At 39.4% G+C, this 17,387-nt stretch overlaps 3 protein-coding genes across 5 annotated transcripts; 2 read left to right on the top strand and 1 right to left on the bottom strand.

Moving 5' to 3' along the window:
* Positions 1-254: 254 nt before the first annotated feature.
* LOC111788498 (putative pectinesterase 52) lies at positions 255-5,674 on the top strand. Its single transcript, XM_023668835.2, has 7 exons — positions 255-278; positions 360-575; positions 1,678-1,928; positions 2,045-2,200; positions 4,122-4,281; positions 4,561-4,776; positions 5,420-5,674. The coding sequence occupies exons 1-7, from the start codon at positions 255-257 to the stop codon at positions 5,672-5,674; spliced, it is 1,278 nt and encodes a 425-aa protein (XP_023524603.2).
* Positions 5,675-7,193: 1,519 nt separating this feature from the next.
* LOC111787521 (P-loop containing nucleoside triphosphate hydrolases superfamily protein) lies at positions 7,194-11,422 on the bottom strand. Its single transcript, XM_023667505.2, has 5 exons — positions 10,674-11,422; positions 8,889-10,117; positions 8,051-8,093; positions 7,532-7,943; positions 7,194-7,432 (listed from the first exon to the last, which is right to left on the bottom strand). The coding sequence occupies exons 1-5, from the start codon at positions 11,281-11,283 to the stop codon at positions 7,381-7,383; spliced, it is 2,346 nt and encodes a 781-aa protein (XP_023523273.2). The 5' UTR covers positions 11,284-11,422; the 3' UTR covers positions 7,194-7,380.
* An 8-nt stretch (positions 11,423-11,430) lies between these two features.
* LOC111787522 (proline-rich receptor-like protein kinase PERK3) lies at positions 11,431-17,073 on the top strand. Of its 3 annotated transcripts, none has more exons than XM_087121278.1 (8): positions 11,431-12,562; positions 13,471-13,881; positions 14,050-14,424; positions 14,745-14,957; positions 15,251-15,622; positions 15,750-15,993; positions 16,076-16,223; positions 16,369-17,073. In XM_087121278.1, the coding sequence occupies exons 1-8, from the start codon at positions 12,532-12,534 to the stop codon at positions 16,744-16,746; spliced, it is 2,172 nt and encodes a 723-aa protein (XP_086977404.1). In that variant the 5' UTR covers positions 11,431-12,531; the 3' UTR covers positions 16,747-17,073. The 3 variants fall into 3 exon arrangements, with proteins under 3 accessions (XP_086977404.1, XP_086977405.1, XP_086977403.1); XM_087121279.1 differs by having other exon boundaries at positions 14,047-14,424; positions 15,759-15,993; XM_087121277.1 differs by having other exon boundaries at positions 14,047-14,424.
* The last annotated feature ends 314 nt before the right edge of the window (positions 17,074-17,387 follow it).

The following is a 17,387-nucleotide window of genomic DNA, read 5'->3' as shown; positions in this document are numbered from 1 at the left end:
AAGGGTGTGGAAACTTCTTCTTGATAGACGTGTTTTAAAATCGTGAAACTGATAGTGATACGTAATGGGCTAAAACGGACAATATTTACTAGTGGTAACAATATACCGTAAATTACAGGGAAAAGGTGAGAATTCCCCCGGAAAAACCATGCATCTTTCTAGATGGGGTTGATAGAAATCTCACTGAAATTCAATGGAATGACCATGAAACCACTGCTTCAAGTGCCACCTTCACTTTTTCTGCAGTAAATCTCATGGTACGAGGCATCTCGTTTAAGGTACGAGTTCTGACGAGAATTAATTCAAGTATTGAATTTAAATTTTGAATCTTGAACATGGAGCGTAAATGAAATTGACAGAATACTTATAATGCGCCGGGAAGTGTGACGTCACGTAATGATATAAAACCAGCACTTGCAGCTTTTGTAGACGGAGATAAAGCAGTCTTCCATCAGTGTGGCTTTTATGGTCTGCAAGATACTTTGTGGGACGGACCTGGTCGTCATCGGTACACCGAATGCTACATCGAAGGTGTAATCGATGTCATATCTGGTACTGGTCAATCTATATACGAGGTTAGATTTTATATTGTTTTAGCTATATATATATATATGGGAACTAAACATTCTTGATAAGAGTGTGAAAATCTCTCCCTAACCGACGGATTTTAAGACTGTGAGGCTAAGGTGATACATAACGGGCCAAAGTAAACAATATCTGTTTGTGGTGGGCTTTGACTGTTACAAATGGTATCAGACCTAGTCATCGGATGGTGTGCTAGTGAGGATGTTGGCCTCTAAGGGGTGGATTGTCAGATCCCACATGGGTTGGAGAGGAGAACGAAACATTCCTTGTAAAGGTGTGGAAATCTCCACTAGCAGATATGTGTTAAAACCATGAGACTGACAACGATACGTAACGAACCAAAGCGGACAATATCTGTTAGTGGTGATGTTTGGCTGTTACCACCTAGTCACTGGATGGTGTGCTTGTGAGGATGTTGGCCCCTAAGCGGTGGATTGTCATATCCCACATTAGTTGGAGAGGAGAACGAAACATTTTTTATAAAGGTGTGGAAACCTCCACTAGCAAACATGTTTTAAAACCATGAGTCTGACGACGATATGTAACGGGTCAAAGTGGACAACATCTGTTAGCAATGGGTTTTAGCTCTTACAAATGGTATCAAAGTCAGTCATCGGACCATGTGCCAGCGAGGACGCCGGACCTCTAAAAGGGGTGGATTGTGAGATCTCACATTGGTTGTAGAGGGGAACGAAACATTCCTTATAAGGGTATAGAAACTTATCCCTAACAGACACGTTTTAAAATCGTGAGGCTGACGGCGATACGTAACGAGCCAAAACGGACAGTATCTGCTAGCGGTGGGCTTTGGCTATTACAAATGATGTCAGAGCCAATCACCGAACAGTGTGCTAGTGAGGACGCTAGACTTTCAATCATGGTGGACAGTGAGATCCCACATTAGTTGAAGAGGGGAACGAAACAGGGTATGAAAAAACTCTCTTAGCAGACGCATTTTAAAACCTTAAGAGGAACCTCGAAAGGTATCCACTAGCGACGATACGATATGATTCGAATCGGGTATACCCACGTTTAAAGATTGAATTGGTTCGGAGTTTTGATTTAGTTTTGTTTATGTGTTATTTACTGCAGAAGTGTGTGATAAATATACCAATCAACGTATATGCTCCAATATTAGGACATGGTTACATAACAGCTCAAGGAAAGGAAGCTTCAAGCCATACCAATGGGTTTGTATTCATTGAATGCTCAGTGATTGGAAGTGGAACTGTTTATCTTGGGAGGGCTTATAGACGTTTCTCCACAGTTATTTATCATAAATCATTCCTATCATCTTGTGTTAACCCTGTTGGTTGGCATCCTTGGACACAAGTTGGCCACGAGTATGTCTCCGCTTCTCCTTATAAATTTACTCGAACGAGTATCTAATGTTAGATGGATCGACATGCTCGAACAAGTACCTAATGCATCTAAATTATTTTGTTATATGATCTTGTAGGATGGATTTTACGTATGTGGAATCAGGTTGCACTGGACCAGGAGCAGACATTTCGAAGCGTGTGCCTTGGATTAAGAATCTTAATAAATATGATCTTAGACGTTTCATCGATATTTCTTTTATTGATCAAGATGGTTGGACTAGGAAGCTTCCTCAGTTTTAGAACTAAAATGACTTTGATCGTCGTGTTGTAATAAGTGATGTGTGAAGTGTACTTAACATTTTCACGGTTAATATGTTAAGTGTTAGGACATTTATGCATCTGCATGATCTGTTTTGTGGTACGAATCAAATGAATAAATCGAGTAGCTACATAGTTCTATAATTTGTATGATATTTACTTCGTCTCCTGTAACACTTCAGACCACCTCAAGACACTATTTCTTTTGTAAAGTTGGGGTGTGAGGGGTTGTGTGCGTTAGCTCCAATGACTATCTGCATCCGTGCCTCTTCATAGGATGAATCTCGAGTAATCCAACAAAACTATCAGGTCACACAAATCTAACCGCCCTCATTCCTAGCTCGATGGTACTCATCGAAATGGACACTCCACAAATACCGTATCAACTACTATTGGCTTAAGAGGCTACCTTTGTCTTCCTAGGTTGTCGTGGTGGTCTCCTAGGTCCCTAGGGTGGTTTGACAGCTCTGAATTGGATTAACATGATCTCTAGGCTTCTCTGTTCAGACTCCTTGAACCTAGCTAGATCGAGAGAACTAAGGACTGAACCTGTTGATCGTCGCTTACGTTTTTAAGGTGCTCGAACGAACAACTGGCAGCATTGCATCCTAGATCATAGTCTAGCCAAACTGACTATTTGCACTCTACGGCGAGATCACACTAATCACCTAGAGTTAATGTACATTAAATCATGCATACAGTCACACATGCTCAACGGGCGATAACATCCATCAAACACCCAGAGCACAGATCACAAATTTCTCATCATCTTTGTGATTACTTACATGACTATCACGTGCCTTCCCAAGTTCAATTGCTCAGCATAAAAGTCACCAAAAACTCTAAAAATTCTCTGGAGAAGCCTAATTCAGGTCCGCCCAGGGTCTTCTCGAGTTAGTAAGAGGGGCAAAATCCCCTCGGTTGACTTTCATTGGTATTTTTCAGTTTTTTCGCTATTTTCAATTTATCTTTTCTCGAGTCCCTAGCTCTATCCCAAACATTCTTTCCTTCTACACTTCCTTGAATTTCAACCTTTAAGGCCCTCGATAAAATCTTTTAAGTTCAAAAATTAAACAAATACTTACATATTTGCACGACTCGAGCATTACAATGCATTTGGTAACAAACCCTAGTTGGTATAAGGTTTTTGAAAGTTGGGTCAGAGTCCACCATATAGGTTATAGAGACGGGTTACAACGTAAACTTTAATGTGTGTTTACTTGACAAAACAGCAAACTCTCGTCACGATCAAATATACTTTGATAAAAGACAACAATTATATTATGTTTATGTAACGAGTTACGATTCCATTATATATATATATATATATATATATATATATATATATATATATATATATATAGTATTTAAGGTGTCATTTATATAAGTTACCATATTAGAATTTATGCATTTCATGCCAACAAATTTAATTTGATATATAACTTGGATTTCATATCACTTTACGTATATTTCATCATCTCTTAATCATATCTTATGATTTGTATGTTCCAAGAAATATGGAACAAATTTTGTTAATAACAACGTTGTTGTTGTTACTTTGTCTCAATGTTTCAAAAGCATTAGATTGTGAGTTGAATCCTAATGATCCTAATAGAGTTGCATATACTATTGTCGTTGACAAATCAGGTTCGGGAAATTTCAGAACAATCCAAAGTGCGATTGATTCGATCCCTTCACAAAATAGCCGATGGATTAGAATTCAAATTTCTAGTGGGATATACTCGTAAGATATCGTTTCGTTCATTTATCATTTTTCGTTCGTGTTGTGTGGCTAATTACTCATTCATTTTTTTATGATATTACCAAATTATTGATACGAGCCATAGATTGAAGTTATAGATAGAACAATTTGAGAAGATCATCGTGATATAATAGGGAAAAGGTGCATATTTCGGAAGAAAAATCGTGCATCTTTCTCGAGGGAGCTGGTAGAAGTTCCACGGAAATTCGATGGAATGACCATGCAACCACAGCTACAAGTGCCACCTTCACTTCTATTGCAGAAAATCTTGTAGTAAAAGGCATCACATTCAAGGTAGTATTGATATTATTTTTTTCATGTTGCAATATTTGTTAGCGATGAGCTTGAGCTGTTACAAATGGTATTAGAGCTAGACATCAGACGGTGTGCCAGCGAGGACGCTGGACCCTAGGGAGGTGGATTGTGAGATCTCACATCGGTTGGAGAGTGCATTCCTTAAAAGAGTGTAGAAACGTCTCCCTAGTGAACACGTCTTTTCTTAGTCCGAATAAGAAAAATGATAATATTTGTTAGCAGTAAACTTGGACTGTTATAACTTAATGACTTTTGCAGAATACGTATAATGTGCCCGGAAGTGTGAAGAGACAAGAAGATATAGCACCAGCAGTTGCAGCTCTCATAGAAGGAGATAAAGGGATTTTCCATAAGTGTGGGTTTGTTGGTCTGCAAGATACCTTGTGGGATGGAAATGGTCGCCATCGCTACACCGAATGCTACATCGAAGGTGTAATCGATGTCATATCTGGTGCTGGTCAATCTATATACGAGGTTAACTTTAAACTATGTTTTACGCATTTTATACGGTATGCATTACGTTGACAACCTCACGGTTTTAAAATAAAAAACACTTTTATAAGGAAGGTTTCGTTCCCCTTATCCAATCGATGTAGGATCTTACAATCCATCTTCTTTGGAGGCCCAGTGTCTTTGTTAGCACACCGCCCGGTGTCTGGCTCTGACACTATTTGTAACAGTTCAAGCTCACCACTAGTAGATATTGTACGTTTTGACTCATTACGTATCGTCGTCAGCCTCACGGTTTTAAAATGCATCTAGAAAGAGTCTATCTCTACTCCAACTAGTACCTCACACTTTTTGGTAACTTGGCTTTGATACCATTTATAATAGTCTAAGCCCACCGCTAGCAAATATTATCCGCTTTGACTCGTTATGTACCATCGCAACCTCATGGTTTTAAAACACATCCGCTGGAGAGAGGTTTCCACACCCTTATAAGGAATGTTTCATTCCCCTCCCCAACCGACGTGGGGATCTCACAATTATTCAATTGGTTTGAATTTCTTTTCATTTACGCAAGTGTTCGAGTTAGCTTACATGCATACTTACACCTTAAGTTAGACATTGAATTGGTTTGGAGTTGTGATTGTTGTGGTCGTGTTGTTTACTGCAGAGCTGTGAGATAAATATACCAGTGGACCGATATGCTCCAGTGATAGGACATGGTTACATAACAGCTCAAGGGAAGGAAGATTCAAGTCAAACCAATGGGTTTGTATTCATTGGATGCTCAGTGATTGGAAGTGGGACTGTTTATCTTGGGAGGGCTTACAGACCTTTCTCCACAGTTATTTACTATTCATCTTTCCTATCAGCTTGTATTAACCCTGCTGGTTGGGATCCTTGGGAACAAGTTGGCCATGAGTAAGCATTTTTTTTCTTCCCGTTCTTCGCTTCTCGGCAGTGAGACGAGACATTAACTCTAAATTGTTATGTGATGTGAATCTTGTAGGGCGAGTTTGACATATGTAGAGACACGTTGTATTGGACCAGGAGCAGACACTTCGAAGCGTGTGCCTTGGCTTAAAACACTTAGTATAGATGAGATTAGACGCTTTACAAGTATTTCTTTCGTTGATCAGGAAGGTTGGACATCGAAGCTTCCTCTATTTTAGAACTTTACATGTTTGACTTGAAAGCTTCCTCAAAGCTTCCTTAATTGTCGAACTAGGATGATGTTAGACTTCAAAACTTTCTCTAGTTTTGTAATAGTTAACGTGTGATGTCCTCTCAACATCTTCGTTAACAATATGTCAAGTACTTTGACATTTATGTTCTAGATATTATTACTATTGACATTAAATTAAAAACGATTCAATAATTTCAATCAATTTCATCAAATAACCTTAAACATAATCCAATAAAAGTTTATTAAAGAGGCGTAATAATCATTAAAAAAAACCATAAGACGAATCTATTGCAGCTCCTATAGCGAGCTTCACAGTTCGTCCAAACACTCTTCTTGGCTGCATATCTCGAGTTTCATTAGAAAAATAAGAGTAACATGAATGAGTATAAAAATACTCGTGAGTAACCTATTTGTAGGATCTCATCTCCATGTTAAGTCTTTTGTCATTCATGCATTTTATATCGTTCTAAAGTCTTGTTTCACACTTAAATACTCCAGTATTGGAGTTATAGGCCTTCCGAAATTTAGTATTTGGATTCTATGGTTTCAATCAAGCTCATCAAATTGGTCATTGGTTGAGAACGGGAATTGAATTCTATGAAAACTAATTTACCGTTGTTCCTCAATAGCTCAGTGGTAGAGCAGTCGGCTGTTAACCGATTGGTCCCCCCTTTTCTCAAAAAAAAAAAAAAAAAAAAAAAAAAAAAAAAAGAGAGAAGTTTACGTCTCAACGAATCACACATAGAGATATTGAGAATACACAGAGTTAACGGTATTTCATAACTAATTGATTGAGCAGTAGCTCGTAGACCACCTTATTGGATCTATATCCTGACATAAGAAGGCCGATGGGAGCAACACTTGAATGGCAATCCATAAAAACACCGATCTGCAGATCAAACTCAGTTCATTCATCCTCCACATCTAATCACTTGTGTGTGTGTCTATATATATATACATATATATATATATATAAAAGTTCGTACAAAGGAAACCCAACTAAATCAGGAAAATTTACAAAACTCACACTCATCTGGTCACTTACTCATTCCCATGTTAAGATAATTGTGATATAAAGATGGATTGTCTTAATTTTGGGAACAGGGAAAAAGGTGCAAGTTCTAAAGTCTTTCTTGATGGGATTGGCAGAAGTTCCATTGAAATTCAATGGAATGACCATACAACCGATATTATATAGTCTATAATAATAAGTCCCCAATGGCGATTGATCTTTGAAGTAGAGAGGCAAAGATTAATATTAAGAGGGAAAATGAGAGAGGTAATGATTTTATATCAGACAACTTCTACAATCTCATAAGAGCTAAAATCATACATTGGTGAAAACAAATTTAAACAAAACAAAGAGAGAAAGAGAGAGTGTATGAAACCTGATACAGTTTTCTCTCAACACTACTGAGTTTTTATCTTTCTTCCAATTCTAGTAGTCATCTGTCCCAACCAGAGGGTCTTCTCCTTTCCTTGGACCTGTCGCCAGAACTGCAATCAGATCATATGAGGCACCAAATTAGGATACTCATAAAAGTATTCGTAGTACTAAAGGTTCCAACAAACACAAGGGAGGAAAGATTTAACAACCTTTCTGAGTTCTTTTGGCTTGAGAATTCTCCGGCATTTGGAACATATGAGTTTGTTCTTGGCGGAGGAGGTGGAGGGCGGTTCGCACCCCCACCGATCGAGCCACCTGATACAAAACCAGCTAATGTTGGTCGTTTGTTTGCTGGCATACTATAGCCGCTATTTGAACCCTGACTTGGAGGAGCTGATGAAGCAGCGACGAAACTGCTCTTAAATTGTGCCATCATTCCTGTCCTCAGAGAATTTACAGCTGCAGATCGACTTTGAACATTGTTTGTTGAAGGATTACTACCACTGCTTTCTGGGTTATAACCGATTCCTAGACCGAAATCCACTCCACGCACGCCTCGGCCATTGCTGCCACCTCTCCCTTTACCCTTCTTCCCGCCACCGCCACCGCCACCGCCGCCGCCTACGAAGACAACGATGTATCATATAAATACATAAATGGTAAGTTTTATCACAAAGTTTAAATTCACAGCTCGAAAGATAAAAATATAGCCAGATGTTGAATAATACCTCCTTTTTTCCTCGCATCACGCTTCGACCTGAATCGCCCATCCTATAATGATTTCAGAGGCAAATGGTTCAGCAAAAAATCAACTAGCAACTTTCTCAAACAACTACGCCTCATAAGCAGGGAAAAAAAGAAGAGGGGGAAAGCTTAATGAAAGAACAATGATAAGCAAGGCTATTAAGAATATAGACAAACACATGCCCAAGATCATAGAAAGCGCCCAAAAACTTACATGAGGGAACCCCAATTGCTAGCAATAAAAAATAACAGAATATTACAAAGAATAAATCAAGACCTAGGAAGTCAAACTCTAAAAAGGGCTCCAATAAAGTAAAATGACACCAAGAAGGTAATTACCAAAAAGCCTTCTCACAAAAGCACAAAGAAATATAGGATTTAACAATGGACAAAAGATCGCTAGTCGACCTATCCCACCCCCTAAAGATTTCATTATTTCTCTAACTCTAAAGACCCCACAAAATCGCGCACACTAGCCTGCCACAAAACCATCAATTTGGGAGAAAACAATTTCCCATCAATCAATATCATCAGTGATGCACATCGAAATCCATAGCCACAAAGATTGACGCTATTCATTTCCCAAAGAAGGTCAGTTTTTTAAGAACATTAATTCTCAATAGCAACAAGTAGGAGTATCTTCTAAACGTTTCTGCAGCCACTATAAAGGTGAGATGTGAGTCACATAATTTACGTGGAAAAAAATTAGAAGAAAAACTGATTTCAAACGAACAAAATGGGCGAGGAAAAAAGGTATAAGCATAGTTCCATAGGTCCTTAGCTTACTGTGAACCGAATAACATGCATATAATGAAAAATTACCTTCATGGCCAGATCCATCAGTTCCATTGAAACATTCTGGCCAGCAGCAATCAAACTATTGACTAATTCACCAGCAAAGCGAGCCTCTTTCTGAGTTATAAGGGTGTGTGCTTTCCCATCTCTGTCACCAGCACGACCTGTTCTACCAATACGATGAACATGCATATCCATGTCCTTTGCAATATCAAAGTTGACAACGGACTTGATTGACTTAATGTCAAGCCCACGGGCAGCAACATCAGTTGCAATAAGAGCATGATAAACACCAGATTTAAACTTTTGCAGAGTTTCCATTCGTGATGCCTGATCTTTGTCACCATGAAGAGCTGCAACCTTAAAACCTTTCTGTAGGAGTTGAGATTCGATCTCATCCACTGTGGCTTTTTTAGAAGCAAACACCAATACATCCCCATCATCAATCATTTCAGGTAACTTCTCAAGAAGCCAAGGCAACTTCTCCAGATCAGAAGGAAGTACATGAACAACCTGTGTGATATCTTCATTAGCCATCCCAACCTCTCCAACCGTAACTCGTACAGGATCGGTGAGAATTTCTCGAGCTAACTTTTCAACCTTACGAGGCATTGTTGCAGAAAAGAGTAAGGTTTGACGGTCTGGCCGAATCTGACCAACAATGGAGCGAATTTGGGGTTCAAATCCAAGGTCAAACATTCTATCGGCTTCATCAAGTACCAAGTATGTGGCTTTTGACATTGTCAAGGCTTTCATTTTTATCATATCTATCAGTCTGCCGGGAGTGGCAACAACTATCTCGCATCCAGCTTTGAGTTCTTTTATCTGATCAAATTTAGACATCCCACCATATACTGCAGAGACACGTAGCCCGTGTACTTTTGAAAATTTTTTACACTCAAGGTATATTTGGTGAGCGAGTTCTCTGGTGGGGGCACATATAACTCCAATAGGACCCTCTTCTTTTTCAAGTTCAGGTTGATCCATAATATGAACAATCATTGGAAGAACAAAAGCAGCAGTCTTACCGGAACCCGTTTTTGCTATTCCAATGATATCTCTCCCGGAAAGCACAATCGGCATAGCTTGGCACTGTATAGAAGTAGGTTTCTCGTACCCTTGCTTTTTTATAGCATTCATAAGTTGAGGGGAAAATCCAGAGTCTTCAAATGTTTTAATTGGCCTAGGAACGTCAAAACCCGACACACGAATAGCCAAATTCTTCCGGTACTCAGAAACTTCCTCCTCACTCATTCCTATAGATGAAGCAGCAAAGGAAATACTCAAAAAATTTAGAACCTGAATTAATCATTTAGATTCTCCAAAAACTCAGTATCTTTATTCTAGGAGACCGCAAGCAGGGGAAGGCAAGAAAAAAGAATTAAGTGAAGATGTAATCGGACGTATAAAACAACAACAATAAAAAGGGTAAGCAACAAGATAAACACAAAAATCCACAAATTTCATTAGAAAATGGAACTCGTTTAATTGGGAAGCCCATTTATTGCTGTAACTAAATTGGAAAGGCCAAAAATCAAAAGTGGTGCAATGAAGGTTGCATATCTTAGCAAATCTTTAACTCTTTCCATGAGAGGAAAAAAAATCGTGGTCACCAGTCCCATACATCATACAGTTCGGTCCACTTTGGCTTCGATTTAACCAGCAATGATTTAAAGAAGTTAAGAAGATAAATTAATTACCATGATGCACAAAATGATCAAAGGCAGTCAGATCAGCCAAGGAAAAAGCAATACTGAAATATAACCAACTTCATAAATAAAACTTAAGTATAACTTCAAACAAAAAAATGACCTGATATTGAAGCTTTCTCCTCGTAGAAATCCTTATTGAACGGCTCGTAATCAATGGAACTATGTTCTAGAGCAGGAATTGATTCAATTTTTTTCTTCTCAACAATCAGCATATTATCATCAGAGTCGTACTCAACCATCGCTGCATCCACAGCCTTAGCTGCCGCATAAACCTCCTCATCCGAATCATAACCAGCATGAAGCGCATCAGCAGCCAGCGTCAGTCCCACGTCCTTCTTAGCCTTAAGAAAGCTCTCCATTGGATCATCCTCCTCGTCGTCCCTATACTTATCCACCTTCTCCTTCGGTTTGGGGGGCGGGGGTGCTCTCATCTCTTCGTGAATTCCCTCCATGAACGCATCTAAAGGGTCAATTTCTTCTTCTTCACCACCGCCAGCGCCAGCGACATTGTCGCCGTTTCCACTCGCTTCCTCCGCTTCATTATCATCATATTCTATATTATCAACGTCGGTATCTTCATAATTGTCGTGCCCATGGCCACGCGACGAGGGAGGGACATAAAGCCTCTGGGGAGCTTGGGAGCGCTCAAAATTGTAAGTAGTTTGTCGATTGATTCCAAACCCTTCAAAGCCAAACTTCCTCTTCGACATTCTGATCGTTTAGTCGACGATTCTGAATTCTAATCACCAAAAAGAACAAAACCCTAAATCGGCATGAGAAATCGAAGCGTTTGACAACCCTCAATCTGATGAATAAATTAGCTGAAGCTAGGGTTTAGGGAATCGGAACGGCAACTCGACGGAGAGAAAAGGGTTTGTTCGTTCCCTTGGCTGAGTGAAGAGAGAATCGACGACGACCGAGACATCTTTTGGGAGAAACTGTGATCTTGGGTCGAACTTTGGGTCGGTCAAACCCGGAACAAAACGACCCGAATCGTTCAAGGTGACCATTGGGTTGGGCCGTAGGCCCACATGTTCCAAAGAGGTTTCAGTGATGGCCCATTAAATATATTAAATGAGGTTTTTCTTTCTTTTGTCATTTAAATTTCTTTTTTCTTGTAAATTTTTTATTTTTTATTCATTGCCAAAATATTGAAATTACCATTATGGACATTCCCATATTTTAATCGAGAATACGGTAAATGGAGACGATGAACCTGACAAAGATGGAGATGACAAGACCGATGTAGACATGCACGTACAAAACATCGAGGTTCCCTGTACAAATGCACATGAGGGTTCCTCCAACACCTGTTTGAGGTAATACCGTGCCTTTCTGTGTTGAATGGTCTTCGAAGAGTTTTTTTTCTTGTATCTCGAGTCAATACATCGATTACGTTCGTGAACTCGACGAACATCTCATTAGATGGTGTTCTCATCGTCGGATCGAGTCGGGTGACGACGTCTTCTTGCACCGAGAAGATGAAGCAAAACAAGAGTAAGGAGCTTAAATTGTAGGACCCTTATTTGTTATATAAGGAGGGTCATAAATGTCTTTTCACGTTGGAATTTTAGGACCTCTTTGACTCATTTCTTGGAATTTATCCCGTAAAAACCTCCCCCTGCACTCTCACTGTCTCAGTCACTTTGTCAGGGAAGAAGAAGAAGAAGAAGAAGAAGAAGAAGAAGAAGAAGAAGTTTCCATAACTTTCTCTTCGTCCTTTCAATTTCGCTCTTTCATTCATTACTTCATTCATTCATAGCTTTTGCTTTTTGGGTTTCGTTTCGATTCCCTTCTCGGTGATGTTACTACTCCGCTTTGGTAATTGTTCTTCGTTGGAGCGAGTGGTTTGCAGTTCGCTATTGCATCGGCTTTGTTATTGCTTGCCGCCTACGCTCATTTCGGTAATGGTTTCTTCGGCGTTTTGATCCAAATCTCACAGATCTGACTCGTCGGCGATGTCGGTGCCTGCGGCTTCCGTCGCTGCAGGTATGCTCATTTCGGAATTTTATATGCTTGTTTACAGGTGTTCATGGTGTTTGAGTTGGGTTTTTGAGTGGTTTTTTATTGGGATGTTTGATTGTTGTCAATCTGAAGATTGGTAGATGGGGAAATGAGATTGTGGTTTGAATCTTGTGTGACTCGTTAGGTTATGAGAAAACGTTAGTGGGATTTGGATGAGATAATGCTATAGTTGAGTATTTGGAAATTGGTGATGTGAAATTTATTTACTTCCTTTTGGTGGTTTTTCTTGCGACCTTAATTTGAGTTGTTCTTCCTGATTGATTATTAGGCTGGCTTTCGCATTTTCTTGAGCTAGTGCTGTGATTTTAAGCTTGCCGACACCTTCTTTACTTAAATTTGATAGCTGCTTTCAACTCTGGAAATCCATTTTTGTAATTTTTTGAGTGAGGAAATGTGGTATGAGGACGGCGAATTGCTGTAATCGTTTGTTCTGTTCTATTCAAGTGGCGAAAAACAAGCACTTGAGGCAAAAGGATGCTTATCTAGAATTTGGGGGTGGAGTAAACATTTTCATTGAGGGGGAAAATTATATGTTTTTAAAATCTGTAGATGATTTAGGGGCTAAATTAGAGATGAAATTTTGAAATCTTGAACTTTTTATTTAATTTTTTTAATCAAAGGCAAATCAAGAGCGGGACTCGTTCCTTCTTCACTGTACTCCACTGGTAATGAATTAGTGAACTCCTTGAAACATACCTTTGGGGGATTGAAGAAAATTTTAGTATCACCAATTAGCTGCTTCACCTTCTTTTACAACTTTCCCAAGTCCCTTTAGAATCCTTAAGCTATCTTACATACAAGGAAACTTAGAGATGTTTATATCGATACATATTTTTAGTGTACGAAACCTTGATTTGGAGGTTATAATGCAGGTATATCGAAACAGGTTGCTTGCTCATTTCCAAAACCGTTCATTTTATTGTGGTTTCTGATTCCCGTCACCAATGCCTACGTATCCGATGTATCAGCAGCACCTTTGGTTGCACCTGCTATCCACGATATGCCTTTTCCTGCCAAATTGCCTCCTCACCAACACCACCGCGGAAAAAATATGTCACCGCAGAGTGTGTCAGCAGCTGGACTAGCACCGGCATCTCCTCCTTACCATGGGCCTCTTATCACTTCTGGTCACTCACCCACGAGTTCAAGTTTTTCAAAACCATTGATGAAGAGTGGATCGGCTCCTCCTGATGGTAGGCTTGAAAACATTGCTCCCATACAGTCCAGTGCTGGAGCTATTCCCCTTGGATTACCTCAGCCACCACTTTCTCCTAATGCAGCAGGTAAATCGTATGCTGGATTCTTTTTCTTCCTTTTTTTCATTCCCTTCTAGTGAAGTATGTTCTTTCTTGCTTGCTTATGAATTAAAAGTAAGCTACTTAGGTTAATTTTATTTGTTGACAAATAAACTTATTTGAGGCCTGCTCCTGGTTTTATTCATCATCTAGCAGACTGTTGCAAACCTGACATGGTGCTGAAACGAGGAAGTGGCAATGACTGCCACTGTGTCTATCCCATAAAAATTGATCTCCTCCTCTTGAATGTATCACAGACTCCTAATTGGAAACTTTTTCTCGAAGAGTTAGCTTCCGAACTAGGTTTACGAGTCTCTCAGATTGAGCTGATAAACTTTTATGTAATTAGTTTATCAAGGTTAAATATCTCAATGGACATCACTCCACATGCTGGGATCAGCTTTTCTGCGGTTGATGCATCGACGATAAACTCTTCACTTACAATGCACAAGGTTCATCTAGACCCTACACTGGTTGGTGATTACAATCTTCTCAATCTCACCTGGTTTAAGCCTCCTCCTCCTTCTCAAGGTACATCCAATATATCAAACAATAATTTAAGATTGATTCTGCTAACTTCTAAATTACATTATTATGCAGCTTTAGGTTTTATGGACCATTTTATTGGGTAATTTGCAACTTGTATAGAATTTGATTTGAAGCAAATAAAGACTATAAATTAGTAATTCCTTCATAATTGAGGAACCTAGGTTACCCACTGCTGGAAATACTGTTGCTTTTGAGGATATAAATGTTTTTGCTGTTTTGTTCTGTTAAGCCTGTATCGGATGTGTTAATTGTGGTTGCTTTCAAGTTATGGTGTTGTTACAATATTTTCATTGGATCTACAGCTCCTACAGCTTCGGCATCACCTGTAGCAGCTCCTGTATATCATTTTCCAGCCTCAACATCACTGAGTCCTCCTAGTAAAGGACACCATTCGAATCTGACCCTTATTCTTGGGATCGGTGCTGGCTTTTTTTTCATTGCCATTCTATTTGTGTTGATAATTTGTCTATGCACATCTCGTCGTGGGAAGACTGAAGCACCTCCTTTAGTAGCTGGTACGTATATAAAATTTTAGCCTACGTCCTTAGTTTGTTCCTGTGTCTGGTTTACACAGTTTATGAAAGTATCCGTCGCTATCGACACCTTGAACCTAGTGTTGGGATGAAGAAGGGAACATAATAACGAAACCTTAGTATCCATTGGATTTTATGGCTATAAGATAAAAGGAATTGCCAAAGAAGAGATTAAATTACATGGTTTTTTTTTTTTTTTTTTTTTTTTTTTTTGCATAATTTCTTTGTTTACTACTATGTCAACTGCATGTTCATCCATTCTTCTCACATCTCAGAAAAACCAAGGGTTGAAGACAAAGTGCTTGGGGTAGGATCTTTCCCTCATCCATCAAGTATGAGGTTTCTAACTTACGAGGAGCTTAAAGAAGCAACTAATAACTTCCAAGCAGAAAGCATATTGGGGGAGGGTGGTTTTGGCAGGGTTTTTAAGGGTGTCTTAAGTGACGGCACAGCTGTTGCAATCAAGAGGCTTACAAGTGGAGGGCAACAAGGTGATAAGGAGTTTTTGGTTGAGGTCGAGATGCTTAGTCGGTTGCATCACCGAAATCTTGTTAAACTTGTTGGCTACTACAGTAATCGTGATTCTTCACAAAACCTGCTATGCTATGAACTTGTTCCAAATGGAAGCTTGGAGGCCTGGCTCCATGGTATCCATTCTCTCTTTCTACTAAGCGGACTATGATTTGGAGATTTGGAGAACCTTTAAATGATGGAAACTTAAGTTGGGTTTAAAAGATTTTTACGATGATGTATTGACAAGTATATTTTTGCTAGGGCCTCTAGGTGTTAATTGTCCTTTGGATTGGGACACCAGAATGAAGATCGCGCTTGATGCAGCTCGAGGACTTGCTTACCTTCATGAAGACTCGCAACCGTGTGTTATCCACAGAGACTTTAAGGCATCAAATATACTGCTTGAGAACAACTTCCATGCCAAAGTTGCTGACTTTGGTCTTGCTAAACAAGCTCCGGAAGGCAGAGCTAATTACCTTTCTACTCGTGTGATGGGTACATTTGGGTTTGTCTCATTCCCCGCCTAGTAATAGTTAGTTGTTGTATATTGAATTTTGGGATCTTCATTGAATGGAGTTCTCTTGCAGGTATGTCGCCCCCGAATATGCAATGACTGGTCATTTACTCGTTAAAAGTGATGTTTATAGCTATGGAGTTGTTCTTCTTGAGTTGCTCACCGGAAGAAAACCTGTCGATATGTCACAAACATCAGGGCAGGAGAACCTTGTCACATGGGTGCGTTTTTGTGAAGCAATTCCCATTCTTCTCATCATTAAATGTGCTTGCTGCTGTGTCTTTCTGGTTTAATCTTTGCAAAGTGTATACATTTACCATTTGTATATTGGTTGAAGCTAAGATTAGTAGGGTTTATTCCTTACAGGCTAGGCCGATTTTGAGAGATAAGGATCGGTTGGAAGAACTTGCTGATCCACGACTCGGAGGAAAGTATCCGATGGAAGATTTCGTGCGGGTGTGTACCATTGCTGCAGCCTGTGTCGCTTCAGAGGCTGGCCAACGCCCAACTATGGGCGAAGTTGTACAGTCTCTTAAAATGGTCCAGCGGACTACAGAATACCAAGACGCCATGGTACCATCCTCCAACAACCAAACCAATGTCAAACAATTCTCCACAACATTCGAGTCCGATGGATCCTCATCGATGTTCTCTTCTGGTCCTTATTCTGGTTTAAGCGCTTTTGACAATGACAATGTATCTCGGACAGCAATTTTCTCCGAAGATCTCCACGAGGGACGATGAAAGCCTTCAAAGCAAGGTAACTAGGAATCTCACGAGTTCGTAGAATCCCCCTCCATCACTCCCCTCCTTTTTCGGTTTGGCGAGGATTGTAGATCAGTTTTAAGAAAATATGGTTGCGTGATCGGGACTTAGTAATGGTGATTGGTGGGAAAAGGAAAGGGGGGTGTTCATCTCTTTTCAAACTTATAGGTTTTAGTGGAGAACTGCTGTGTTTCAATTTTTTTCATGGCAGGGACGTTTATTCTGAATGTGGTGGATGATAGATTTTGTAAATATATGTTCTTCTAGCTTTGTATGATGGGGAATGGCCATTGAATGATTTTTGCATATGATTCTTCCCCCTTTTTATTAGCCTTTAAATTTACCATGTTTTTTAATCTTTTTTCTTTTTTACCAACCAACTCGAGCATAGGGTGTTCGGAGAAAAATCTAAGGTCTTTAAACTTTTAAATGTCAATCACATAAGTAAAAAGTCCTATTATGATTATAAATTAGTAGACATTTGGACATACACTCGAGAATTTGGTTTGGCACGTAAAAGCGTTTGGGTTTGGGTTTGTTTAATTAAAGTATTACCATTTGACATTGTGATCATTACACGCTAAGTAATCTTGTAATTTGCCATCGATATAACTAGAAGT

The sequence above is a fragment of the Cucurbita pepo genome, chromosome 2 (genome assembly GCF_057944985.1).
Source record: "Cucurbita pepo subsp. pepo isolate OVF chromosome 2, ASM5794498v1, whole genome shotgun sequence".
Lineage (NCBI taxonomy): Eukaryota > Viridiplantae > Streptophyta > Magnoliopsida > Cucurbitales > Cucurbitaceae > Cucurbita > Cucurbita pepo.
This window is presented reverse-complemented; position numbering and strand designations above follow the sequence as displayed.